General features: G+C 43.6%; 3 protein-coding genes and 1 non-coding gene across 5 annotated transcripts in view; 3 read left to right on the top strand and 1 right to left on the bottom strand.

Moving 5' to 3' along the window:
- Window positions 1-2,446, top strand: part of PTPN18 (protein tyrosine phosphatase non-receptor type 18) — a 39,030-nt gene extending 36,584 nt beyond the window's left edge. The window contains exons 17-18 of one of the 2 annotated variants that reach the window (XR_012084071.2): window positions 432-1,859; window positions 1,933-2,446. Coding sequence is in view for 1 of the 2 variants with exons in the window: in XM_072991301.2 (XP_072847402.2) it covers window positions 432-499 (68 nt within the window). In the remaining variant the exon portion in view is untranslated. Of the gene's footprint in view, window positions 1-431 lie in introns of both variants that reach the window. The other variant, XM_072991301.2, reaches the window with a different exon arrangement.
- On the bottom strand, window positions 1,729-15,185 carry IMP4 (IMP U3 small nucleolar ribonucleoprotein 4). Its single transcript, XM_020797636.3, has 9 exons — window positions 15,062-15,185; window positions 13,511-13,619; window positions 11,534-11,617; window positions 10,793-10,902; window positions 9,889-10,021; window positions 7,876-8,030; window positions 5,742-5,836; window positions 4,857-4,930; window positions 1,729-2,798 (listed from the first exon to the last, which is right to left on the bottom strand). The coding sequence occupies exons 1-9, from the start codon at window positions 15,062-15,064 to the stop codon at window positions 2,686-2,688; spliced, it is 876 nt and encodes a 291-aa protein (XP_020653295.3). The 5' UTR covers window positions 15,065-15,185; the 3' UTR covers window positions 1,729-2,685.
- On the top strand, window positions 15,172-23,483 carry VMA22 (vacuolar ATPase assembly factor VMA22). Its single transcript, XM_020797637.3, has 6 exons — window positions 15,172-15,735; window positions 17,654-17,782; window positions 18,031-18,134; window positions 19,092-19,201; window positions 20,653-20,814; window positions 22,898-23,483. The coding sequence occupies exons 2-6, from the start codon at window positions 17,654-17,656 to the stop codon at window positions 23,032-23,034; spliced, it is 642 nt and encodes a 213-aa protein (XP_020653296.3). The 5' UTR covers window positions 15,172-15,735; the 3' UTR covers window positions 23,035-23,483.
- A 2,914-nt stretch (window positions 23,484-26,397) lies between these two features.
- On the top strand, window positions 26,398-26,469 carry TRNAE-UUC (transfer RNA glutamic acid (anticodon UUC)). Its single transcript has one exon. It is a non-coding gene; the product is annotated as a tRNA-Glu (tRNA).
- Window positions 26,470-27,546: the final 1,077 nt, after the last annotated feature.

Here is a 27,546-nt window from a genome sequence, read left to right on the forward strand (position 1 = left end):
AACCTTAGAGACAAAATTAAATTTAAAAAAAGGAAAAGTTACCTGTCAACATGACTTGGTAGAGAAGGAAGAGGATAGGGAAAAAAATGTGTGTGTGTGGGGGGGAAAATCGGGGCAGCCCATTTGTGCCCTGCAGGTACTCTTGGGCTGCACTTCCAGACAGAGCCAACACTGAGAAGGCCACACAAATGGCCTAGCTCTAAGGCTAGAAAGTCACAATGGGGAGAACGTAAGACTATTAATAAGAGCAGATCCTAAGCAATCTCCTGAATGTTGTTCTTCATAGCTTGGCTGGTTTTAAGTAAAAGCAATTTATAAAATCAAGGACAGCATATTTCTGAGAGACATTTGGGGGTGTGAGTCATCAAAAATGTTTTTTTTAAACGATGGAACAAACCTTTCATACTGTGCCTCTTTCTCCCTCTCCAAAGGGTTTAACTTCCGCATTGGGAAACCTAAAGGACCGAGAGACCCTCCAGCTGAGTGGACCCGAATATAAGCAGCAGGACAGAGACAGAGACAGACAGACCTCATCCATGCGACGCTGCTTCCGCTATGGAGCCAATACAGGCTGAACCAAACTGCTGCACTCACAAGGAGTGGATGTATAAAATGAACTAATTGCCCTCTGGGGTTACCTACTAAAATGCAGCCACCGCTGGAAAGGCTGCTACACCCAGCCACAAGGAGGTTTTCCAGCTGGAACAAAGGAATGGTGGAGAGTAACAGAAGCTGGAATCCTCCAGCCTTCAGGGAAAAATTGATCCTGGGCAGCAACTCTACCCCAGATCTAGAATGATGGTTGAAATGGGCAAGGAGCGAAGATTGCTTTAGAGGCACTCACATCCTACTTTTAAGCCCAGTACTGAGCAGAATTAGTGCCAGTAACGTCCACCATGGTGCCTTCCAATTACATGCAGATGTACAAGAGATGGTGATTTATTATAACTGTCTTCCCACCTGGCTGAGGCAAAGAGGCAGTCCTGAAATCAGCAAAATCAAGGAGCTGGACAGGGAACAGGTTGTATTTGTCTTTAGTGCGGAAGGGATTGTCACTCTCAAATTGGCCTTCTCAGCCACACTAGACGCTGTTCCAAGACCTCCATACAGATCACGTTACCATAGTCTCTCGAGACTGAAGGATGCCTAATCATTCCCAACTGACAGCTACTGGACCTATTCCCAGTTCCCCAGGGAGAGTGCCTGAGCTACGTCCACTCATGTTTTCCCTTCTTTTGTTTCTGGCAACCAATCATAATTTGAGCAACTCGTCAAGAGATTAAAACGGAGAGGACTAGAAGGAAGAAGATCCTTGATGGCTTTAGGCTGTTTCATCCATTTGAAGCCATCTGCCCTCACCCCTCAAAAACAGTTCCTGGGCTTAACTGCCTTGTAACCAACTGTACACTCTAATGGCAGCAGCTTTTGATTTCTTAAATACAGACCCGTTTTAGAAGACTGTAAAAAGAGGAAGTGAGAATAGCGAAATGAGGAAGGAAGAAGACACTCAAACCCTCCCTCTTTCAACTGTGCTGTTCTTTTACAATCTGCTTGCCTCTTTCCCCTGGAACTGAGGCTCAGACTCTCCTCTGTGGGAAGAAGGGAGGAGAGAACATGGAGAGCTCTGTTCTCCCTCCAAACGAGCTCTCCAGATCAATCCCACTTTGCAGTCCGGGTTCAACACAAGGCAACTCTTTGTTAAGGCTCTGGGAGGCAGACAATGGCAACTGGAAGTAACAGAAGGCTTTATTGTGTCAAAAGTCGGCTAGGGTCAAGTCGGGGCCTTCCTCACATACGTTTGTGATGTAATTGCATGCAGAGTGGAATGGTTTTGGGATGGCACAGGCTCTAGAAGGGAGGCATTAAAATTATCTCTCCTCTCCCCTCCCTCCCAAAAACCACTTTCTCCCACAACGCTTTGCTTTCAAGCAGATTCCCCACCCCCACCTCAAAAAATCAGATATCCCAAGAAAATTGAGACCCAGTTATACCATTACCTTTGTGGTTGGGCAAATCAAGAGTTTCCTCAACAGACAGAAAGGTATTTAGAAAATCGGGGACCAAACTAATGGTGGCTGGAGTGGGAGGGTACAGTAAAGGGATGGTGGGGGGTCCAATTTGCTATCTCAATTTTAGATGCCATTTCTTTGATTTCTGGGAAACACTGACACAGCATGTCAAATGCCCCCTGGAAACACAGAATCTCATCCATTTTAGCCTATGTGTCCCTTAATAGCTCCAGTGAGCGTACCTGTAGACTTCACACATGCTAGAACATTCAAACTGCTGTAAGTTCTTGTTCAAGGCCCCTGCTGTTCACATTCGGCCCTTGCTGGAGTTTTTGAAACTGGACGTTGCAGGCCACCCTGCAGCTCAGCATGGGTGTTAACAGGGGAAGAAGAGCAATAAAAGATATAAGCCATTCATCTCTTTTGTCTACTTTTTTTTTTATAAGATCTCTGTGGAAGAACGAGGATGGAAAAAGCTTAGCTTGAGCAGTGACCCTGTGGCTATATCCGCTATGGAGATTATTTTTTGGTTCTAAGCGGCAGAAAGCACACATTTATAAGAGAAATTCAAAATGATCCTCTTCCTCTCCCAGGGATTATTGCACTGCCAGCATATGGCGACCTTTTGATGAGAAAGAAACAGGCCCCACACGAGATATGTAGTTCAGAGTCCATGCTACTCCGTGCTGAGCAACTTCTGCTTCTTGGCCGTGCGGGTATACGGATGCCAACGCCACTCCACATCAGCAGTGCTCTCTTGCTCCAGAGTTCCCAGTTTGATCATGTATACTGCAATAGAAAAACGAAAGCATAAGAGACTGGCCCAGCCCTTCTCTCTGCAGCCACATAATCCTTGCACAACAGCCTCATGCTGGATTCCCTCAGTTAGACTGCAGTTTTTGCATTTTTACAGCAAAGCAGTATTTGTAGGTCAGAGAGGAAAAACTGAACAGGAAAGACTGCAATTGTAATAATGTTTTGTAGATCCTTCCCCAGGCACCTCTCCCTCGTTAATAGTAACTGCCTGCTGGAACAGAGCAGAAATCGACAAAGGAAACAGAAGCATTGGGAAATTCATAAGGAAAGCCAGAAGGCCATGACCAATAAGTCCTCAACATGCCATACTCTAAAGTCTTTTGTTTCTCTCAATAAAGCAGCATATTTCCTAACTCTTTTAAAATCAAGGTTCGGAACACATGGCCTTCCTGATGTTGCAAGCCCTGGTACTGTATTCTGTACCACTGGCTACATTGCATTAGAGCTGATAGGAAGTGGCAGATCACACATTCACTACCTGTTTTAATGGTAAGCCTAGCCTTATACTGTGATAGTGGAAGGAAACAGAGGATGTGAATCCCTTGGGGGCCTCTCCATGTCCTCATAGGTCATAGGACTTCCACCTTATCACATGCTCCTCAACACTATATCATAACAATTTTGTGAAAAAGCAAGAAAGACTTATTCTTGGCTCTGAAACTCAACCTACATACAATGAAAACAAACTCCAGCCTCAGTCACCTTGCAATTTTTTTTTCTTTTTTACCTCCAACACCCTTCCTTCCTTTTCTTGTATGAGAAAGAGCCATGGGACTAAATATTTAGTGGAACCTTTTGTATCAGCCAGGATTTTTTTCCTTTTCCTTTCTTCTTTTCTTTTTTTTTTTCTTTTTTTTTCTTTTTTTGCCTTTCTGCAACAATTAGTGAATCCACCTCAGCAGTATTTCAGAGAAAAGGGTTTCTATTGCCTCATCTAAAGCATGAGAAAGCTGCAATACAATAGTGGACAGGAAGGTCTCTCTTCTTGAGACAAAACAGTGGAACTCTTGTGAAAGATTTAATTCTTTCTATATGGCATCCTTGACGTAATTCAAAAGATAATCAGGTCTGTAGCCCTTGCAAGTGCATTGTGAGAAAGTTATATTCAAGGCACTTTTGTTTGCTTTATAAAACATTAAGTGTTTTAACCCTTTGTACAGAAAACGTGTTTTGTTATTTTTACTTATTATGTGGTGCAATATTAATAGTGATTTTAGGCTGGATGTTAATTACAAATTGTGTTTTGTTTTGCCATTAACAATAAAGTGCAACACAGCTCGCTTGGAAAAGAAAAAGAAGCAGTGCCCCCAAGTACTTGTGAATCTAAAAGATACAAGTAAAAGCAAAAACTCCCAAAGCTCAAAGTAAAGGAATGGAGACAGTGAGGCCTTCCAGATACTCGCAGACTGCAGTTCCTGAAATCCCTCACCATGAGCTAGGAAGGCAAGGGACGGAGATATGCACCATCTAGAAGGCTACACATTCTCAGCCCGAAAATAATGAATTAGTTTCAAACAAAATGGGGAGAATTAAAGCTAGCATCTCAGCGGAAAGTTAAAAGCTTAGCCTTCCTCAGGTGTACCAGTTTTCTGTGCCACAAGGATTCTCTTATGCTTTCAACATAAACCATAGTACTTTGAAAAAAGTAGCAAGAGGCTAATCATCACTGGGATTCCCAGTGTGGTGTAGGATAGAGTGATGGAGAACAGGGTGTGAATCCCTGCTCAGCCATCGAAACAAGGGAGTGTAACTAGTAAAACCACTCCTTAAATATCTCACCTTGAAAACTTAGTTAGGGTTGCTATAAGTCAATTCCGACTTGACAGCACAGAACACACACACAAATCACTAGCATACTGCTAAGTCTTACTGGACTTTCCCTGAGTGTTCCAGCCACTACACATACTCATTAGTGTAAGAATTCTGGTGACAGGAACACACCGTTCAGTATGATTAGGCCCCTTCAAGGATGACTGTGGTAGAGGCAAGCCTTCCTTTTTCACCAGTCACATTCTGGAAAACATTACTCACATTTCATTTCAAACCGTGGCCCAACCTCAGTGAGCTCCACATTCCGGTGGTCGGTCTTCTTATAGACGTGGTGCCTGCTCTCCCGCAATACAAATATATATATATATATTTGGTAAGATAAGAGAAAGTTCTGAAGAGTGCATAAAGTCTCATTCCTCAACAAATGATCTATGGCTAAAGGCTTCAGCCTCAAGTGGTATAGTTTAGAAAATAAGTATCACTCTTTGATTCCCAAGGTGGACCTTGGAAAAAGCCAGAGAAACACCTAGTCCTCTCCCAGCCTTATCTCAGAAGTCACATTCACACTGATCCATCAAAAGAAAAACACAGAAGCATAACAGAAGGCTGCTCACACAGACCAAAGAAAGAGAGGGAACTCAGTTTGCCATGGCATGCCCTTCTTTAGAAAGGCTGTGGGGGGAGCTTAAGTCCCCTCAACCATGCTAGAGCTGCTAGTGGGCTGGAACATAGTTCTAAAATAACTTTTGGCTTACATGAGGTGGGGATGGCCACTTGTGAGAAAGGTGGGCAAAAGCACACGGACCTTCTATTGCGTGGGCAGGGGGACAAATTTCAATGGTAGTACGAACAAAATCCAATGGTGCTCCCCTGGCTCTTGGTTCTTTCCTGCCCCAGAACACCCAGGGATGGCTCTGCAGCTCACAGTGCTGCTCAGACGGGCAAAACAAAATGGCTGCTGTTAGCAGTCATAACTGAGGTGGGGGAGCAACCCTCCGCCTCAATGTGCACCTGTATTTCCTTAAAGAAAAAAGAGCCAAAGCCGTTCCCACCCTTTTTGCTTTTGTCATCCATGAATGGCAGTCAAAGTGCTAAGAAGCCCATTTCATTCAGCCTGACTTGGAACGCATAAAAATTAACAAGTACCGGAAAGAGATGTAGTCCTCTTGGTTTGCAAAGGTGATGACTCGTTTGCTGTCCTCTTTTGGCACCGGGAACAAGTATTTGAGGATGCTGGTGACCTGACCGAGCGAATAGCAAGAGACAGAAAGGAAGGAGGATTTTAGCTCTCTTTATTTATTTCGCATCATTTGTACGCTGCCTTTCTCTGGGTGAGAGAGTGGGAGAAAATGAATTTCTACAAGGCTGTTGTAGAAATTGGGCCATTTTCACGTTACTGGCTGGATAACCTGGTGGTTGAGATACCTGGCTTGGAACCAGAGGTTGGGATTTCAATTTCCCACTGCAGATGCCAGAAGAGCCTTGAGCAAGCTGCACAGCCTGAGAGCGCCCCCAGAAGGAGGGAATGGGAAACCACTTCTGAGTATCCTCTACCTAAAAAACCCTGAAATGGGTTGCCATCAGTCAGAATTGACTTGGTGGTGTATGATTATTGGTAAACTCAGGAAGTGGTGATGGTGGTGATGAATGATCAGCTGTTCTAGTAACTTAGAAAAGGATGATATTCCACTCTCATTCCTACAAGAAGCAAAATTTAGTAAACTCCGAGCATAATGGAATCTGACTAATACTTACAAAAACAGAATGGCTTAACAAAATTTGCCTATTATGATTTCAGGACTTTTATTTTATTTTATTTTATTATTATTATTGTTTTGCAGAAGGATCCTATCCATTTCAAGGTGAAAGTCCTATAACAATATGCCTGGGAATAAGTCCTACTGAATTCAATGGGTTTTTCTTCTCAGTAAACATGGATAGGATTCCACCACAAGAAGATCCATCTAACCCAGCAACCCTTTTTCCAACAGTGACCAACCATGCGTCTCCATAAAGGAAACTCCATTTAGGTATCCTACCCAGCACGTGAAAATATCAGTGATACACCTGTTGCATTTACATTAAACTGCAAAAGAAAACTGCTTTGTTGGTGTAATATCATTAAGATTTTCTAATAAAACAAATCAGCCCATTAACTAATCCATTCCTTAATCAGTTTAGTCCTTCAATCATCATTAGTTATTCAATGTCTAGAAACATGAGAGAAATAATAGAAATTGTCATCAATTTAAATGATTGCCCATCACTCAAAACTAACATTATAGGCAGCTTATCAATTAAAATAGCAAATCTAACATTTGTTGTCTGGAATTTTAACTAGTTGGAAGCAGCAATTTTTAGTGAATGATTTCCAAGCCCTAATCTCGTTAACAGCAATTGATAGACTTCTTCTACACTGAGTTGTCTGAACTCTTCTTTTAGTTGACTGAGTTAGTAATGGCCACCTTCACACTCTGTAGCTGCGAATTCCAGCCGATTACAGGCCTGCTCATGTGTTACACCTGAATTTTAAAAAACAAGTAGCACAGGACTATGTGTGGCTGGATAGGTTGTATGAAACCCCAGCCTTCCTGATCCCGTCATCTCTTAAGCAGAACAATTTGAAGGACTGATGTATAGAAAAGTTCTCATCTGCTTTGTGGCACTTTCATGCACACTCTAGTGGAAGTCTACTATACAAATTGTCTGTATCATTTTCTACATTTTTTAAAATGTAGAAACAATTCCACGTTTTTACTCATATGCATCTTTTCATCAGCATGATTTGCAATTTCTTTTCATCCTTCCCTAATACACATTGGACTTATATATCCCATTCCCTAAATGCTAACATTCTGTATTTACTGTGTTCTTCTGATAACAGCCAGGGTAAAGAGATGTTTGTTTTTCTGAGCTTTTCAGATGAAATTTTAATCATGTTTCTTCTATTACTTTGGCTGTCTTACATCTACAGAACATCTGTATTATCATCCACAGCTTTTTGTGTGTGTGAAGATACTGTTGACAATGTAACTATCACTGCATTTTTCTGTATGCGATTTTTCTTCTCCATTCTAAACCATGCGTCCCCATGCCTGTAATTCACGACAACACTTTATGCTTCCCGTGAAAAGGACAGCAGTCCACACAAGCTTAAGCCATAAAAGCTTTACTCATCTTCAGTATGTCACAAAAGCCTGTATTGATTCTGCCTCGGCAGACTCCACAGCATCAACACAGTTATTGACTCTGCTCTTTTGGGCCGCCTGGCACGTCTCACCCGCTGTCCAAGACGAGATGTTAAGTTGTGAAAGATGAGGTGAGGATGAGCCTCTGACATGGTGCCAATGTCTGGGATGTCATGGCGCATGACCACATTGCAGAGCGTGAAGTAGGCTGTGGGCCCGAAGGGCAAATGGCTTATTATCAGCCCATCTAAAACGAGGGGGAAAAGACATGAAAAAAGTTAATCAGGTCCAATTCCTGTCCTTTTTTGATCACAAGCCCCAAATGAGATCAGCTTGCCGATTAGCTATAAAAGGCAACATTTAACTGACAACGAGGTGCAATGAAGGCAGAATAGATTACCCCTCCATTCTATCCTGGCTACAACGCCCAGAATATCTCAGCCAGCATGGCCCACTTCCAGGCTCTGGTGTTACCCAACACAGAGAAAAGAGCCAGCACAGCAACAGAGCTTTTGTCCGTCTCATGCAGACTGGGCAATCTCAGTGGGACTGCGGGCCACTCTTCAGATTTGCTAGGTTTCTGCTTGCTAGAAACAAAGAAGTGAAAGGGGAACCTATTTCTTAGGCATCCTGGAGCGATTTGTTAAGAAGTGAAACTTAAAAAAAAACTCTCTGGCACCAAGGATAGTGGGGGCAGAGAACTCAGTGTTTCCTGAATTAGGTTGTCACGAGTTTCCCAAGGGAGGGAGGCTGGAATGAGAGCAAAACCTGTACAAATTATGTGTGTGCATGCACATACACAAATTAAATCTAGAAGCAGCCATACACACTAGAAGGTATGTTTTCACATTGGTTCTCTCCAACTGAAAGACGGGCACAGCTGCTTATAAATCCCCTGAGCCTTTGCTGTTAGGATATGCTCTGGTGCAAGCCTGCCCTGCAGCAGTTTGCTCTGTGTCCCGTTCTGAACCCTCAACTTACATTTACATTCCCTACATCTCATTTCATGTTGCTTAATATAGCTAGGAATAAAATTTAGGATTATAGGTGCACAGATGAATACATTATAAATCAACAGCGAAATGTTATATTAGGTTTAGACCATTTGGGGCTATATCAGGCAGGGGAATAAGGCTGCTATATATAAACAGATGTATTAGATTAATAGATTTTGTGTCTCTGTGTGAGAGAGTCTCTGATTTTCACTGGAAACGTTCGTGTTCTGCTCTAGCAGGACCAGGTCCTATTCTTTTTGAGCGGTGTCTGCAGGCAGTATGAAACATGGGCGTGGTAAAAGTAGTAGGTACTTGGCAAAGACTACAGGAAAGCTGCCTGTACCCACTGCAGAAGCTTCTACTGAGAGGAGAGAAGGAAAAGAAAAAGACAATGTACAACTGTAGTAGAAACCCTGTATCCACAGGGATTGGTTCCAACCCATGTGGATGGTGAAAATTGTAAATAGCGAAAGCTATACATAGCATCCCCTTCACAGTTTGCTGCCTTGTTGTGACTTGAGGGGCTTGAGTAATTCAGAGAAGCTATGGGCTATGCCAGTCGTAACTGGTGATGTTGGGGACGAAACACAGCAGTTTTTGTATACCAAATACATACACCACTCCTGAGCTACAGCCACTATCTTTTGATCTAGCTCAGACAAACCAGATTCCAGGGAGTAACCATACAAGAGAGGGTCACTACCGAAAAATCCTGACCAAACTAACAGCTTTATGCCAGTTTTGAGCATGAGCTATTCACTATCCGGAGTAATATGAAGCTCAAGTCAGAGGAACAGGTTGGTCTTCAAGGTGTCACAAGGCTTGGGGTGGTTTAATTATGTGTTACATAGTGTTTACTGGTCTACCCTTCCCTATTGCAAACAAGATAAAAAGCCAGTTTTCTTCCACATGGTTTCAAATTAGGGGGGGGGGGGGGACAACAGCAGCCTTCAGATGCTGGCGGCCTGCCATTGCCATCAACCCTAAGGGGCAGAGTCAGCTGTGCGGAATACTGGGAGATACCCTACAACATCAGGAGGCCCCACGGCTGCCCATTAAATGAAAGATCATGGGTGAGAGGGCCTCCTTCATTCTCACCAGGTCACTCACCAGGCACCCCTCGGTGTTCATGTACTACCAGCAAGTCAGTGACCCCGTTGGCCTTGCAGGCACGGACCAAGGCGCCCACTTCATGCCGCCCACGGTTCATGCGCTGGGCCCCAGGGAAAATCAGCTTGACTTCCTATGAGGAAGCAGGAAGAAAGTTGTAAAAGAAACAAGAAGCTATCCTGCCAACACTCACATGCATGGTCCCTATTACCGTATTTGGCTGGCGACAGTAAAGAGACAGACTGGCACAGATCTGTCCAAAATGTGGATCCTCCATCCAGGTGGCTCTTGGCCTTCATCCCGGGGGCCTGCTGCCACAGATAAAGGCAAGAAAAGCTCTCCCCTCCCCTCCGCACACACTCACGACATTCCATTACTATTTTCCCACAGAACAGACTCTTAGCCTAAACCTCAGCCCTTTAGTGAGCCTCCCACCTAGTTTTACAGCCAACCAAAGGGTCCTCTCAGGTCCTCACAGAGTCAACAAGTGTTTATACACTACACAAAGCATTCTGATGCCACTTTAACTGTTGTGGCTCCACTGTATGGAATTCTGGGATTTATAGTTGGTAAGGTACTTTAAGATTTCTCTGCTAGAGAGCGCTAGTCTACTCGCCTGAAAGACAACTCCCAAAGGACCCTGACACCCAGTCTACACTACACAATCCACAGGCTAGTGACTCGTGTGGGTTAGTTTTAACGTCAATCCCTCCATTCTCAAGGTGCTTTGCTAGGACCCTCATCATACAACAAATCTTAGGGTTCCTTAGGATGGAGCCATGGCAATTAAGGCAATTTCAAATTGCTGTAACTGCAGTGCAGAGAAACACTCAGCCGCCAAAAGGAAGACATTTCTCATACACCTCCCAATAAAAAGGAAGAAACCACCATCGCTTGTACTTACCTTGGCAAACATTTTCAGACGAGAGCTAGGGTCGCGGGAGGTGGTGACCATAATTCGAGGATCCTCCACACCCGCCCAACGGTATTCATCATCGACATGGCTCGTCACTCCTACCAACCACAATAGAAGAGTCCAACTTAATCTCCAGAAACAACGGATCCAACCAGCGACACTCTCTGCCTTCGTAGCAAACAGGTAATTTTCCTCCACCACCCAACAACAGGTGGCGTTTCGCTGGAATCTTCCATCCTACTCCTTGAAACCAATCTTAGTTTGAGAACAAAGATGGTGGCAGTTTTTTGAAAAGAGGAAAATAAGGTCCTAGAGCCCAAGGTGGCTTCAAGACCAGAGCCTCAACAATAAGACTTAAAAATGGATCAGCAACATGTTTTCTCAGGGATGAAATTTATAGGTTACAACAGTTACACTGGTTGCCACTCCATTTCTGGGCAAAATTCAAAGTAATGGTTATAACTCACAAAACTGCAGAATATCTTAAACGCAGATTACCTGGCAGACTGCTTACACTCATCGTAACCCACACTGCTCTGGTGGTTACTTTAATCATAGTTCAACTGGAGTGCTGGGTGACACACACACACCCCGACTGTTTCCGTCCCTTTCGTCTCCCATTTCTACCATATTGTCCTTGGTTCAAGAAGGCTACCAAATATTGGGAGGGCCCCCGAATGTCCCACTCAAAGCCGCCCAAGCATTGTTTTGTTCAAGCAAGACACTCACCTTCTCCACCTCCATCGTCAAACTCCAGGGCCTTTTGGAGTGAAAGCGCCTCCTTGCGCAACGCTGTGGGGATGAGGCTGTTCTCTGGAAAGAGGAGAAAAAGCAAAGAGGACTCAGGAAAAACACCAAGATGAGGCCAGGGAATTCACCACTCATGGAGCCAGCCGGGCGCATGCTTGCCCATCATGACTGATCTTGGGGGTGGAGAGGCAGAAACTCCAAGTCTTTGAAAAACATACACGTGTGTTTATCGAGCGTATTTAGACTTGACTTTCCTTCTGACAGCTCGAAGCAGCTTCCACGCTCTCTTTTTCACACTCCCATTTGCCCCTCACAGCTGCCCTCTGAGAGCATCTAAAAGATGGCCACTGGCATAAGGGCCTCCAGTGGCCTGGGTCTTCCCAGACACTCAGGGTCAGAGTGCCAGATCAAGGCCATGGAAATTCAAGTTCAAATCCCCACTGAGTTAATAAACTTACTGGGTAACCCCAAGTGAACCACTCCCTCACCTATCACACAAGGTTGCTATGTGGATAAAATGGGAGATGGGGAAGAAACTTGTAAGCTATCTGGAACTTACTGGAGGAAAATAAGAATACAAATGCAATAAATAAATAATGTCCCGTAAGCTCTCCTACAGGACAACCTGTACATCCACTGAGTCCATCACGGTTTAAATTCCAAGATGTAAACATTATAAACCCTGAATATAGACCTGTAATAAACTGACAGTTACCCCCAGGTTGCAGACTGAAAGCTGAGGCTCAAATAATCATGACTGGCCTTCTGAGCCGGGAACTTTCTGCCTCACTGCTCCCACTGTGTGGCTATTGCTAAACTAAAGACTATTTTACAATCAGTCTGGTATAACTAGTTTCCAAACTTTGCTTGAGGACCAGCAGGTTAAAGCAGCCATTCCCCACAGGGGCCTCTATAGCCTCCTGGGAGGTTCTGGTTAAATTTGAATGGGGTCACAGAGTGGAAACAATTCTTCATACACCATCTTATAAGGTTTGTTATGCCATTAATACAATCCTAATTTGACTGATATTTCTTTCCTTACATATTTTGTTTATGGCCATGGACCAAAAAAAATTGAGAATGGCTATTTTAAAGATCTGATGTTCAGGTTCTTTATATATTATCATCAGAACGCAACTGTAAGCAAAGGGTGCAAGATCAACAGCTGGAATCCTACTGGTGCTTATGTAAGGGCTCTGTAACTTGCAGTGGCCAATGGATCAGCTGCAATTAGACACGAGACCAGGAAAATAGCTAAGATATGTCCCAGCACCCTGTCAATCAGCCATAATTAGATGTGGCAAGTTACATACATTTTATGCAAACGTGAGCAGGATTCTGGCCAGAAAGACAAAAAACACACACTGAAGTCCACTGTGCATAAACAGTCCAGACATCAAAAACAGAAGACGTTCAAAAGCAAAAACAGCATTTCAAAGAGCAGACTATCTAAGAATGTGCACATACACACAATATTTCCATTTTATATCTGTCTTTGAGGTTCTGAATAAAGGCAATGTGTATGACAGATGGAAAAACAGGGAAGCAAACTGGTTCTCCATTATTAAAATGATGTACGCTGGGGAACAAATGGAATGTGGACAAGAAAATGTTAAGAAGTGGGAAGGACCTCTTACTTAGGTTTACCTTTCTTTTTACTTTCAAGAAAGATTGGGAAGAAACTGCTATAAACCATCCTGGGCCCATAGGATAAAGTGAGACGTGCATCAATGAATGGAGACAGATGCACCTACCGTGTGCTGCTTTTATCAAGGTATGAACATTTGCAGAAAAATGCAAATGGTTATGCATCTATCGCCTCAAAATTTTTAAGAGGTGAGGAGATGATCTTTCACTTCAGAAAAGGCAGCTTACAAAAGTTAAGCAGCTTTCAATGTTCAGATTCATCCTCTCAACATTCATCAGTTTTTTTAGCTGTAAGCCAATTACTTGTACCTTCTAGTGCTTTCTTGATTTTTTCCTTCTTGTCCTCAAGAGCCCTGAGCTTCTCCTCTTGAGCTTTGCGGTACAAATACTCTCGCCGCTGACGAGCTTCCCGGCGCAACTGAGGAAGAATATAATGACATTATCTCAATCACAGAAATACCTTTTAAAAAATCATTTTTCTTAAGCCAAAGAATCATTACCAGCAGGAAATGGTTGGATTCTTCCCTAAAATGTCTCCTAACCACCTGAGAAGCACCACTTCCAAATCAAAATGTGTCCAAACTTCAAGACTACGATAGCAATCCTATGTTTGTTTACTTTAGAAGACCTCAAGTGGACTTATTTCTAGCTAGATAGGTGTAGGATCACAGTGTTAGGTGCCTTAAAGTTCATATACTTCAAAGAACCTTAACTTAGCCACCTTGGGTCCTTTTTAGGAGAAAGGTGGGGTAAAAATATTTTAAATAAATAAAACAAATGAACTATGCATTTCAACGTAGTCATCATATTTAGGATCTGAATCCCAGGACAGCAAGGAAATGGGATATAAAACAAACATAACTGAAGACACATAGAAATATCATTGAAAATGATAATACAGTATCTTTTTCCTATCAATGCTCCTCCCTCAGACCTTCAACCAACTTGTACACACACACACACACACCTGCTTTACCTATCTTTACTAGTTTCTAAGAGAACACTTAATGCATTTTACAAACAGGTTCTGGTCCTCAGAAGCTTATCTCATAATAAACATTTTTAGTTTTTAAGATGCAGTCAGATTTATTGTTTCTGATGCAGTAAGCTGATATAGCTCTCCATGCAAGATCTCAGCTCTGCCTACATGGATACTCAAGGTGAGAGAAAAGTGGGAAAGAAAAGAGCCACTGAGAATTTGCAGTTTCTGAGTGTAGATTTGAATAAAAAAAATAAAAATATATATTTTAAGGTTTTTAAAGTAAATAAACTTATTATAAGAAGTGCATGGTGGATAGAAGCAGTCCTTAGATTACTACATTACAGGCTAAGCATGTAAGCTGAGAAAAAGTGTGGAAAACGAAGAGAAAGTAACTGAAATTCCTGGGAATATCAGTCAGGGAGCAGGATGGGTAAACAAATGTGAGGAATCATTCTAGCCAGCCTGACTCCATTTTTTACAGCCCCATAGGCACATATTTCTAAGAAACATGTTGTTGCACTATTATTTCTGATGGTTTAGTAAAGGAAAGGCGGGATAAGCAAGCAAGTAAAATCAGCACCTACAAAGCGCGCTTGCTTCGCTGCAAAAATCAATCTAAGCTCATTACTGTATATAGCAGCAAGACTCCAGTCTTCAAATTAGTGTACTGCCATGAATTAGGGACGACTGTCTATGTGTATCAGCGGCAAATCCAGACTAAGTTATTTTGAAGACATTTCTCTGCTCATTCAGCCGAGGAGACAGAAAGAGAGCCATTATTATATTTTTAATTTAATTATTATTTATTAAATATATTTACTATTATTATTATTATTATAGAAAACAACGACACAAATATGAAAGCCTTCCCTCCTTACCATGATAACGACCGGCTCCTGCAACAGCCCGCCACGTGAAACTACATTGCCATCACTTCCGCCCCTGGCAGGCTTCTCATTGGCAGAACAGCCCTGCCCATGAATGCGGAGATGGATGCTTGCCCACAACAAAGATGGCGGAACACAAGCCGGCGAATCAAGAAATAAAGGTTGGCCCTCAGCAGCAGTGACGATAACGGAAGAGGAAAGGGTTGCAGTGGGAACCTCCATGTGCGGGGGAAGAAGTAGTGGAACATTTACTTGTTTCTTTGGCCCCTTTGTGAGCGCAAAGGAGCCGCGAAGTAACCACCCGCATCCAAGATGGCGGAGAGGACTTCAGCAACTATCGTCGAAGTACGACGTGGAGTTATTGCCTTCGACAAAGATGGCCTCCCTTCGGCCCGGAAGAAGCCGCTGACTATGGATGGAACGGGTCCATGCGATGGGATTGGCTGTTGAGCAAGAGGAGGTGGAGTCCTGTTTCAGGGTCGCGAGAAGAGGAAGTGCAGCGGTCAGAGTTTGCTTTCAAAGGGCTTTGGGAAAGGGTGCCGGCCCGTCTCGTCTGCAGGAAGGAAGAACGGCTCTGGAGGAAAGGAATCAGAAGCCCTTTTGCATTAGCTGGGGGCGAATAGGATAGCAGAAGCCCTTCATTTGTACTGTATCTGCGTACAAAGGTACCTGTCCTTCCTGGCTGGCAGAAGGTTGCAGCGGGTGGGGAACCTGGGCTGCCTTTTTTTTAAAAGTAGGACAAAGTCAGCAACCATGGAGGTGTGAATCAGGTTGTGATTTTATCAAAGTCTTCCGCTTTTGTTGTTGTTTAGTCGTTTAGTCGTGTCCGACTCTTCGTGACCTCATGGACCAGAGCATGCCAGGCCCTCCTGTCCACTGCCTCCTGGAGTTGGGTCAAATTCATGTTGGTCGATTCGATGACACTGTCCATTCCTCTCATCCTCTGTCATCCCCTTCTCCTCCTGCCTTCACTCTTTCCCAACATCAGGGTCTGTTCCAGGGAGTCTTCTCTTCTCATGAGGTGGCCAAAGTATTGGAGCCTCAGCTTCAGGATCTGTCCTTCCAGTGAGCACTCAGGGTTGATTTCCTTCAGAACGGATAGGTTTGATCTCCTTGCAGTCCAGGGGACTCTCAAGATTCCCCTCCAGCACCACTCTTCCGCTTAAGTTTTATTAATCAGTTTTATTAATAGAAATGGGAGGGAAGGGAGAGAAAAAGATATGGTGCCTGAATGGAGAAACATCATACCTCATGTGTATGTTCACTTTAAAGCAGTCCCACTCAGCTCAGCACGCTTCCAAATAAGCATCCCTCTTGGCCTCAGATCTGCTTTGCGATGTGTAATAGTCTTAATGTGGAATTGGCTTAGTTTTGTGCAGACCTAAAGTACAACTCCAGTTACATTAGCTGCTGCTGAGTAAAATATCTGCTTTGGCACTTACTTCTGAGTAAGTATGCATAAACTTTCTACATCATGTATGCTCAAGTTGCTTCAGAGACTGAAGAGAGGAGGGCTGTGGATGGTTTCCTTTTAAAAGTGTAAAAGCCTGGATTTATGTAGGGTTTGCTGCAGTTGCTTACTACTGCTGGCAGAATCTGGTTGACAAGTGAGTTGTGTGTTCCTTCTGTTTTATGCTGGGAACAGAAGTAAATAACTGGGCTTTTAATTTTAAAGGGAGAACAATCATGGTTATATTTGTCCTCAAAAACTTACTAGCATTGTGAGAACTGAGTAATCTTCCTCATACTGTATTTAGAGTAGATTTGGGGGTGGGGAGATTGTGCTATTGTTGTTTTTTAATTTCCACAGGAGGCAACTAAAGGAACTTCAACATTGTAGTCAGATGCATGTGATTTGTATAGCATTGTAGCCCATGTAGTCTTTTTCAACTTAAATAAAATGAACACAAGAAGCTGCTGACTGGATACAGAATCAGGGGGAGTAAATATGTGGCTCCCCAGATCTTGATGGACTACATGATCCCTCATCATTGGTTAATAACTCTGGCTGATGGGAGTTGCACTCCACAAATATATAGTGAGTGTGCTCTTCCTTTCACTCATTTAGATAGAGCAGGACGGAGGTGAAAAGAAGAACAGATGACAAGATAAAATGTCAGACAGACACGTTATTGCAGAGTTTTGAACTTTTGGAGAAATTCCTCTAGCTGTGCAGCAGAAGTGCAGGGATTCACAGAGCAGAATAGCTTGAAGTTCCCCGTATTAGCCCACATTTTTCTCATCAGCTGCCACTTGCAGTTTCAGTAACTCACTCTGAGACATTAGTAGGAGAAAGAATAAAAGTTTCATTACTTACAATTGAACAAATCAAATACCAAACTGACAAACATGACTGCCTTCAACAACAGACTTCCAACAGACTTACTGCTTCCAGCAGACTAAAAAAAAGAGGGGGAAGCTCTCAGAGAGGTGAGGCTCTCTTTGAAATCAGAGGCAGGAGGCAATGATAGGTTAGTGCTGGGTAGATTGGCAGTCACCCCAGCCCAAAAAGATCCCTCACAGCCATATCTACTAAAGACAGCACGTGAGGTTGCAAAAACTCCAACACATGCTTCTTTTCAGATGGCTCCAACAGAGAACATGGGACCAGCAGAAGTTTGTGAAGAATTGGACCACGTCATCCTCCAGCTTTTTGATGCGCTTGAGATGCTCCAGGCCAAGAGGGAAGCTTTTAACAGCTTGGTAGAGCAGGTGAGACCATGGTTCAGGGACATTTCATGCCAATCTATCCATTTATGGGACTTCCAGAGCTGGGCATAACCCTTTATCTATTGCTCCTTATGGGATAAATTCTTGCTATATATATATATATTTGTACCCCCATCTTAGGAAATGAATGACTAGTTCTCCTTTTAAAGTGACCACTCTGAAAAATTCCTCTTAAGCAGAGTAGCCTAGCTTTTGTATATGTGTTTGAGCTGTTGTCTTTTCCTCTCCAGGGTTGGTTCTGTCTCTCAAAATCCCGCTATGCGATGGGTAACAAGTCTGTTTCTACTCTGCAGTATGGACACCAGATGACTCCACTAATTCGGGTGAAAACCAGGTGAGAGGATACAATGTCGGAACTGGGGGAAGGGGTAGGGGGTAAGATAAAAGAGAGGGTTTGCCCACTTCTTCGGTTTTCCAGCTTCATCTCTCTCACACCCACCAGAGGCTGATAGAAGCTCTCCCTTGATATCTGTTATTGCCCAAGTAGGGAGCCTGCCCAGAAATATATTTCTATATTTGGGAAGAACCGTAGTCAGCAGGTGCTTTTGCATTTGCCCTGTTTTGTTTGTCCTGAATGGTTACAGTTGATGGTCCTGTACCCTATTCCTGCTTCTCTATTATCTGCATTGGATAATTGCTTCTCATTTGTCCAGGTGGCCCTGACAAGGCTGGGAGTGGCTTTCTTTTTCCCCCTTGTGAGGACTGAAAAGGCTTGCTCTGTTTGGCCCAAGGGTAAGCAACTTAGTACCACCACCACGACCACACCCTGATGGCCTGGGCTGCAGCTACCATCAGCCCTAGGTGATGTGGCCCATAATAATCCAAAATGTGCAGAAGGCCCCAAGTTGCTTGCCTCTGAACTTGATCCTGGGCAACAGTAAAAGAGCCCATTGGAAGACGTTGTCATGTTGGGAAGTGATCTTTTTGCTGCTTTGCCAGATCACTTCATTATTGGTAGCTGTAAAAGGCAGTGTGGTGCTGTCGTTAGAGTGCCAGCGTAGGACACAGGAGAGGTCTAGGTTTAAATCCCCAGTCTCTCTATGAAGTTCTCTTGCCCTTGAGCCAATCATTCCCTCCTGACCCCAGCTACCTTGTAGGGTTGTTGTGGGGCAAAATGGGAAGAGGAGAAAAGTATGCGCAGTCAGATGTAATGTGGTGTCCATGGATGTATTTTCTGTCCCATACGAAGAGCACCAAATAGGGATATCCCCACTGATTTGTGGACTGAGAATCGGTCCTTATGCAACTGTATATGTCATATAGTATCTTCTTGTGTGTTTGTTCAATCTAGTGAGAGAGAGACGAGTCAGGTGGAGTTTGTGGTGGTCTCAGAAGAAGACGTGCCTCCCAAAAAAGCTGAAAATCTAGCTGCAGTGGAAGAAATTGGCCCCAGTGAACAAGGTAAAGAAGCAGCCTAGAAGATCTTTTCACTTTGCTGATCATGTCAAGTGTGTGTATCTGGAGCAGCAGAGCATTTCAGAATGTGGGGCCCTGTGATCAGAATGCCAGTGCCTGGTCTTGGTTGGTGTTTCTGTGTTTTCAGTGGCTACATGGGACATGGTGGTTCCTTAGGTGCACTTGGTTCTCCCTGTCAAGTAGCTACTGCTGTAGAAGACTTGAAAAACATGTTGACTGGAGTCCGGTTAGAATTCAGGGAAGATTGGTGTACCTTGCTGTTACTAATTGACGTAGTGATGGGGTATATCTCGATGATGCAGTCAGGCACATGACTGGGCATGCAACCAAGCCATGCCCCAGAACCTTGTCAGTTAGTCACAATTAGCCGTGGCAACCTATGCAAACACCAGTAGGATTCAGGTCAATGATATTTGTTATGAAAAGCATAAACAAAGCTGTAACGGCCGTAGTGGAACAGGAGTTGCCATCTGGTGGCCATTGTAAACCAGGAGGATTTCAAATCATTGTTCCAAAGGATAGATCCTTGAACTAGCAAACATGTAACATGAATGACTATGTTCCAACATTTCTGATGCAACTTAAAGGATGGTGGAAACTATTGCAAAGTAGAGTTCAATAAAACAAGTTAAAAACAACAGTGAGAGTTTGCAAACAAACAGAAATTATAAGAAAATTGGTTATAGGCAGAATTTGGCTCAGCAGCAGTCTCGCTTCCAGATTTAAGTCTTCTAGACAGCAGAGCAGTTTTCCATCCATGTCTAGGGCAATGCCTTCACTTAGTTCACAAGTTAACCCTCTACCTTGATAGGAGCATGGTCAGTCCTACTGTTAGGGAGAGTGAGGTAGCCACCTCCAGCAGCAGAATGTGAGTGTCATGAAATGGCAATAAGTATTTGTAATCTAGCGTTGTACAATTTAAAATTATGGACATGTATAAAATTAGGTAAAAATTTAAAAACGAATTAAAATATTACAAATTATTGTAATTTGTGGTCTTAAAAGGACCATTGGATTATCTTGCTCATTCGCAAGTTGAGAGTACAACGCTTCTGGAGACGAAGGATTGGCCGGCTGCTCACCATTGCTCAGGGAATGTCTATACTAGCAGTGCTTTCCCACTCTTCAGGGAGGTGCCTTCTCTGTCCCCTGGCAATAAGTTGCTGTTTACTTTATTACTATGCTTCTGTTGCAGGGGCGGGGAGAGGTGATTCTGGAAGTTTCTGCCTCACGTCAAGATAATGTATCAGTTTTTGACTACTAGAAATCTTGACTTGGGTAAAAGGAGATGCCTTAGCTGTTCCCCCTGCCCACAACACACGCTTATCTCAAGCAACAAGAGTCATCAAGTGTGGAATTTCAAAGTATTCTTGAGTTAAAGACTTGAGAGCATTCATTCTTTGCTCCCTAAGCCTCTTCTGTTGTGATGTTTCCAGGTCTGCGATGGCGGAAGGGCCCAGGAAAACCAGAGGGTCTACCCCGGCCTTTGGATACAGCTTCTCAGCCTGCAGAGAGATCAGGGCACCAAGATCCTTTGACTTGGTTTGGAATCCTTGTGCCCCAAAGTCTTCGCCAAGCCCAAAGGACATTCCAGGAAGGTGAGAGAAGATGGAGGCTGCCATTTGAACCGTTGCCACATAACACAATCATGAAAGCTTCCTCTCTTCTCCCCCCCCCCCGGTTGCATCATTATAGAGCTAAATAAACTCATGGGCGGTTGAATGATGAGACCTTTAATGTGGTGACAGGTACAATTTAAACAGCTTGCTCAACTGCTGTAATTTCTCCTCTCAGGGCCATGGCCCTATTACTCACACATGGAACTTGTCTCCCTTTTTGGTTTGAAAGTTGTCATTTGGGCAACGGGACCCCAGGCTGCTCTAGTGCCCTCTCTGTGAGCAAGATTCTACTGGTTGCCCCCTCCAGTTGGTCTCATTCAATGACCTATGGAAAGTACCACCAGCTTGCATTGGGGAACACTGAGCTAATACAGTGGTGCCCCACTTGATGACGATAATGTGTTCCAGCAAAATCGCTGTTAAGCAAAATCGTCAAGCGAAAAAAAAAAATCCCCATTGAAATGCATTGAAAACCGGTCAGTGCATTCCAATGGGGAAATACCTCATCATCCAACGAAGATTGCCCATAGAGAACCACCGATCAGCTGTTAAAGATCGCTGTAATACAAAGCTTCCGTCTGGAAAGCAGCCATTTTTAGAAGGGAGGGAAGCCATTTTGCAGAGCCGGAAAGCAGCCATTTTGAGAAGGAAGCCATTTTGCAGAGCTGGAAAGCAGCCATTTTGAGAAGGGAGGGAAGCCATTTTGTGGAACCGGAAAGCAGCCATTTTGAGAAGGGAGGGAAGCCATTTTGCGGAGACAGAAAAAAAGGCTCCTAATCAATATAAAGCAGATTTTCCCCACTGGAACCATCATATTGCGATCGCAAAAATGTCATTGTCAAGCGATTTTGACATCATGCGGGGTAAGCGTCTAGCAGGGCATAGACAATGGATGTGCCGTATTTTTCCATCTATAAGACACCCCCATGTATAAGATGCCCCCCACTTTTCTAACCCAAAATTAAGAAAACTTAGCTTTAAATATTCAGCCTCTGGGCTCAGAATGTTCGGACATTACAAGTCCCTGTTGCATCTGAGCCTATAGGCTCCACCTCCAATAAGGTATGTTCCAATTGGTTTGTTCAACATCAGCTGACATCAGTTCCATAAGGCTCGTGATTGGAGGAAGCCTGTATGCAGAGGCAAGGTATGTGCCATTTTGTTATCTCCTCAACTTACTTCCATGTAAAAGACGCCCCTCAATTTTTAGTGTAATAATTTTAGGAAAAGTAAGATCTTATACATGGGGAAAATACGGTACGCTGAACGTGAACTTAAGGTACAAAGCAGAAAGCTGCTGTTGACCACTACGGACACTGATAGCAAGATGCTTTTTTATTCTTTTTTATTTATGGCACTTAAAACAGTATTGTCCTTATTATTTTTTGAAAACTGATATGAAACCATTTTAAAATGCATTTTCAAAAAAAAATTTGAAAGTTTATAATAATTTTAGATCAACAGAGCTGGAAGGGACCCTTATGGACTGATCCCCTGTCAAGGAGATACAGTGGAGAATTGAATTCCCAGCCTCTGGCTCCACAGCCTAATACCTAAACCACTGACCTATCCAGTATCACCAGTCTTTTTAAATAATACTGTTCTGACTGACTACAGTACTAGACGTTTAATGGGACAAAGCTACTGCCCCCCTCAGTTTTGTGATGATAGTTTTACTGCAGACCAGGAATGGGCAACCAGTTCAGTTGACGACCCAAACTGCCAGTAAGAAACAAGAGATCTTGATTCATGGACCGTGCTCCAGATAGGCAAGGTTTCAAGATTTCAACGGATTTGATACAAGAGGAAATAAGATCTATACATCTTGCCCTTCTGGAGATGCCAAACCCATCTGGACATAAAGGGGGTCACAGAGGAATCCACAAAAGAGAGCAGTTTCATTCTAGTGGACACAGCAGCAGAATGAATCTTTACTGCCATTTTTATGCTCCCTTGACCTGGTTTCCAGTGCTCCACAGAGGAGTGGAAGCAGGTTCTCTTCTGTTATGGATAGTTTAAAACAGCCTGCCACTGACCTCTTTTCCACTCTCTCCCGTTTCAGGAATCAACCTTGCTGCAGAAATTGCCTCATTACAAAGTGAAATTGAAACCATTCAGACATGTTACAGAGGACTGTTGGAAAGAAAGCACAACTGTGAGAAGCCAGAAAGAAGCAGGAGTGCTCTTGAATCGCCATAGCCATCTCTGTGCCAAAGCCACAGACAGTGTGGAGAACTGTGGCCTGTATTTATTGGAACTTATTCTCAGAAACCTCCCAGTTGTTTCCTATTTGTATTTTTATCTATGTATAACATTCTGATTAATAAATAAGGGGTTTCCTGTGCTTCAGATGAGCTTGTTTTCAGAAATTGGTTTTAGGAGGCCTATACGTCTTACAGTTGATGAGTATATGTTGTGCATTGTGCAGAGGCAACACAGAAGTGCAATATAGATGGAAAACTAAGGCTCTGGTCCAGATGTCCATGCTTCCCTTCCCCTCATTTTCAGTGGTAGATGAAGATAATGTTAATTGTTTTTGTTATTGAATATGTGGTTTTTAAGCATGTGAAAGAACGGTCTAGTAGAAACCTTTTCAATAAGCATTGTTGAAACTTTTTTGAACAGAGATTAAAGTATGTTGGAATGCATGATATTTTGTCAGACTGGATACAGAAAAACATTCTTTTATGGGGAAAAGCATGCTACTTTTGTCAAACTAGTAATATTAGTTACAATTTCTTAACAAAAACGTGTGCTAATGTTCTCTCTTCACTTGTTGTGCCCACTGCTATTTATTGTCTCTGCTGACTCCCATCATATCATATTGCAAGTAGAGAGACAGGATGGTGACATGCTTACTTGTTAGACCTAGCAAGCATAGCCAGTGAAAAGGGACGATACGCATTTTCGTCCAAAACTGCAACACAGATAGGAGAGGCATGGGGGGGGGGGAGAGACATTCATTGCATTAGGGAATGTCAGCCATCTGTTGTAAGATCCTATGTGCTGGTCTTTAAATTATGGTCCTCCAGAGGTTCAGGGCTTCATCCCCCACCATCCTTGACTGCTGGCCAGGCTGACCGGATCTTCTAGAAGTTGAGGTCTAACCCATCTGTCATGTGCTATCAGGTCAATTCAGACTTCTGGCAACCCTTTTCAGGATTTTCCAGATAAAGAATACAGTTAGTTTCCTTCTAGAGATACCCTGGGACTGTGTGTCTTGCCCACAGGCACCAGGGGTGGTGGTGGAGGGATCCAACAGCTAGATAACCACTGAGCTATCCAGCCAGCTAGTCTAACACTATGGAGGACCAAAGAATGAAAAAAAAATCATGGTCGTACCGTATTTTTCTGTATAAACAACCCTGCAATGTATAAGATGACCCCCTAATTTTGACCCTTGCCAGAGGCAGAGGAGCATTTAATGGGCAATTGCTCCTCCACCTCCATCTCCTGCTGCTGTTGCCTCCGCTGCTCGATCACCTCCTCCATTGCGACTGCTGGGGCTCACCTCGTCACCGCCTTGTCCCCTGCCTGAAGGGAGCACTGGAGGAAGCGATGCAGTGGCGGCAAGAGGCACCTGAGCACATGCGAGTGTTCCTTCGGCTCCGCCGCCAGAGGAGACCAGGCAGCGACATGAGCTGGAAGTGAGCCCTGGGAGTTACACTGGAGGAGGCAATGGATGGAGGAGGCGGCAGCAGCAAGAGGTGCACGTGAGTGCTTCTTTGCCTCTGCCTCCTTCCGTGTATAAAACAACCCTCATTTTCCCCCTAATTATTTTAGGAAAAAAGTGTTATTTTATACATGGAAAAATATGGTATTTATGGTGGATCTATATTGTTTTCTCACCAGACCAATTATCTTCAGTGACACTGAAATTGTGGCTAAGGGAGTAAACTACTCCACAGATAAAGAGCAAGATTTACACTTAGGAATCCAGCTAATTAAAATGTGCTATTCTCAAAAATAAACAAGCTTGAGATTTCCATAGTGGCCAATGAAATAGGAGGGTGACATGACACCAAATTGTATACTGATAAATTATGTAGCTCTTTAAAACCGGACCAGATCCATGCTGGCACCACTATAGATTTTCTCTGGTGGAAGGTGAAGAGTGAGAAGGACAGTTTGCGAAAACATAATGGGGCTGTTTCTCCAGAGGGGGTGGTGTCCATCATTTGGACATATATAAAATCAAGAGAAAAATAGATAACTGCCTATCTGGTTAGGATTCCTGCATTGAGCAAGGGGTTGAATTTGATGGCCATATAGGCCCCTTCCAATCCCATCCTATGATTTTATGCTTTCATCTCAAAATAATCTCCCCTGCCCCCATCATATGTTTGAATTAGAACTGCTTAACTATTAATGGAGAAATCTGTCTAGTTATAGAAGTGTGGAAACACCTTCTGTGAATTCTTCAGCAGTAAAGGGAAACTTAATGCTCTTGGACATGTTGAACTACAATTCCTATCAGCCCCAAGCAACATACCCAATGATGAAGGATGATGGGAGTTGCACTCCTACAACATTTGAATGGCCATATTTGCCCATTATATCTTACAGAGATGCTTCAGAACATCCTAGACACCTTTTTGCTTTACCAACAGTCCAACCACAAATGTTAAGTATAACTGGCCCAATTTATGAAACATCCTGCTGGACAGTGTCCACGCTGCCAAATTACAGCAGTTTGATATCATTTTAATCGACATAGCTCCATCTTGCAGAAGCACAAGATATGTAGTTTCGTGAGGAACATCGAATTCTCTGCTAAAGAGCTCTAGTTACCTTTATACTCTGCCTAAGAGCTCTACTAAGCATCTCACCAGACTACAAATCCCAGAATTCCGTTGGATGAAGTTGTGACGGTTAAAAGGTATCAAACAACTGTAGTGCAGGTGAAGTTCTGGTCAGGAAAAGAAAACAGAATAATAGCAGCAGCCAGTCTGCTCAAATGGATGGGGATTTGGTTGCCCTGTTAAGGTATTATGTATATGCAAAAGGAATTCACATAATTTGCCGTGGCTAATTGAGGAGGCGTTTGACATGTGGCACGTGTGTGAGCAGACATTCGACTGTCCCTGACACTTGTTTGATGAGCCATTGGAACCCACAGACTTCTCAACAGGATTTTGCCCAGTGGGGTTATTGTGGTCATCTCTATAATTAATTATTTCTGTTGGATTTAATGGGGGAAAGGATTGGCAGGTTTGGTTTGAAGCTACAACAAAATTACAGCGGGAAAGACTAATGATCATGAAAGGAACATATTAGGGGCAAGGAAAAGCATGTAACAAAATATATACTGTAGTCAGAATCTCTATGACTGATGATGATGATGATGATGATGATGATGATGATGATGATGATGATGATGATGATGATGATGATGATGATGATGATTGGGAATGTAACACGTGGAAGCTACTAATGCAGGAACAGTGAGTGTTTGATCACTGAACGATTGTTCGCAAAAGAGAAATCCTTCAGCAAGAAGTAAAGCTTTGCAGTTAAATGTTACACATAGGCTTTACTCAAGCCAGAAACTCAGAAGGCATTTCCCATATGGTCTAGCGGTTAGGATTCCTGGTTTTCACCCAGGCGGCCCGGGTTCGACTCCCGGTATGGGAAACGAGTTGTATTTTGTGCAGCAATCCTAGAGGTGAAATAACCAAAACAGAAGAACCTAATGCATATCTGCTTCATTTTATAAATGGACCAACAATTAACAGTTGGTCTGTCTTGCTTCGATTCCAATTCCAAAACTCTCTGCGACTGAAAACTCCGCCGGAGCGGCTACTGCCGGAGGCTCCTGCAGAGAAGAAACCAGGCGGAAGGCCATAGCAGTGACTCTATTACTTTTTATCTTTATATTATCTTAAGATCTCGCTGTAGACAAAACGCTGTGCAGGATGGGAAGGGGTGCGTTTCCACAGAGGGAAAGAGCCATGAGCTTGCCCCTCACTTGGTTCCCTCCCTTAAATCTGAAAAGTTGCTGAGTTTCAGAAACTCCGAGCGTTTATCTCATCATGAAGTTTTTACCACCTTTGGCAGGTGGTGGTAGCCTTGGGAGCGCACCCTCGTGGTATATTAAGAAATATAGCACACTCCAGCCTTCCCTCATTTCCTTTTATTACGGGGGAAGGAAGAAGGAAATCGGGTTTTTTTTTTCCGCGTTGGTGAAAGGGTTCATGCGCCTGATGCGCATGTACAAGTGTAGTGTTTCAATCTGAATTGAATTCAAACTGAATTAGGATTTTAGTTGGGTTATCATAACCATTAGGATCTTGGCCCTGTAGAAGGCTGTAGACGCTGGACAAACCGGTCCGCCTGGATTTAGGAGTCTAGACCCCTGAGGAGCCCTGGACAAGATGTGCCTGTTTGGGGGGGGGCGGGGGGCGCGAAATATCAGACTCAGGGAGCGAGTAGAAGCCGCGTCGGAACCGGAGTTTGCTTCTCTCACTGCCCTTCTTTCAGACTGCGCCCCTTTGTTTGCGGGTGCCAGGAAAGGCTCCTTAGAGAGCGTGGTTAACGAGGGATAAGGGACGGTAGTTCCTTCGCCCAAACGGCGGAAGCAACCGAGAACCGCAACAGAAACGAAGGTGGCTTGACTCAGAAGGTCAGAAGGGGGAGGCGATGGGGAGATGTCGCCGTCGTTGTTGGAGATCGGCCTGTTAGAAGTTGCTCTAATGACCAAGTTTAGGCAAA

Source organism: Pogona vitticeps, chromosome 2, assembly GCF_051106095.1.
Source record: "Pogona vitticeps strain Pit_001003342236 chromosome 2, PviZW2.1, whole genome shotgun sequence".
NCBI classification, from domain to species: domain Eukaryota; kingdom Metazoa; phylum Chordata; class Lepidosauria; order Squamata; family Agamidae; genus Pogona; species Pogona vitticeps.

Coding starts and splice junctions, on each gene's coding strand:
- IMP4 (XM_020797636.3), bottom strand. Junction 5,837..7,875: donor CATCTCGTCTTGGACAGCGG/GTGAGACGTGCC, acceptor TCGCTCGGTCAG/GTCACCAGCATCCTCAAATA. Junction 4,931..5,741: donor GAGGACTACATCTCTTTCCG/GTACTTGTTAAT, acceptor GCGGGAGAGCAG/GCACCACGTCTATAAGAAGA.
- VMA22 (XM_020797637.3), top strand. CDS start 17,654: ATGGCTCCAACAGAGAACATGGGACCAGCAGAAGTTTGTGAAGAATTG. Junction 18,135..19,091: donor CTAATTCGGGTGAAAACCAG/GTGAGAGGATAC, acceptor TGTTCAATCTAG/TGAGAGAGAGACGAGTCAGG. Junction 20,815..22,897: donor CCAAAGGACATTCCAGGAAG/GTGAGAGAAGAT, acceptor CTCCCGTTTCAG/GAATCAACCTTGCTGCAGAA.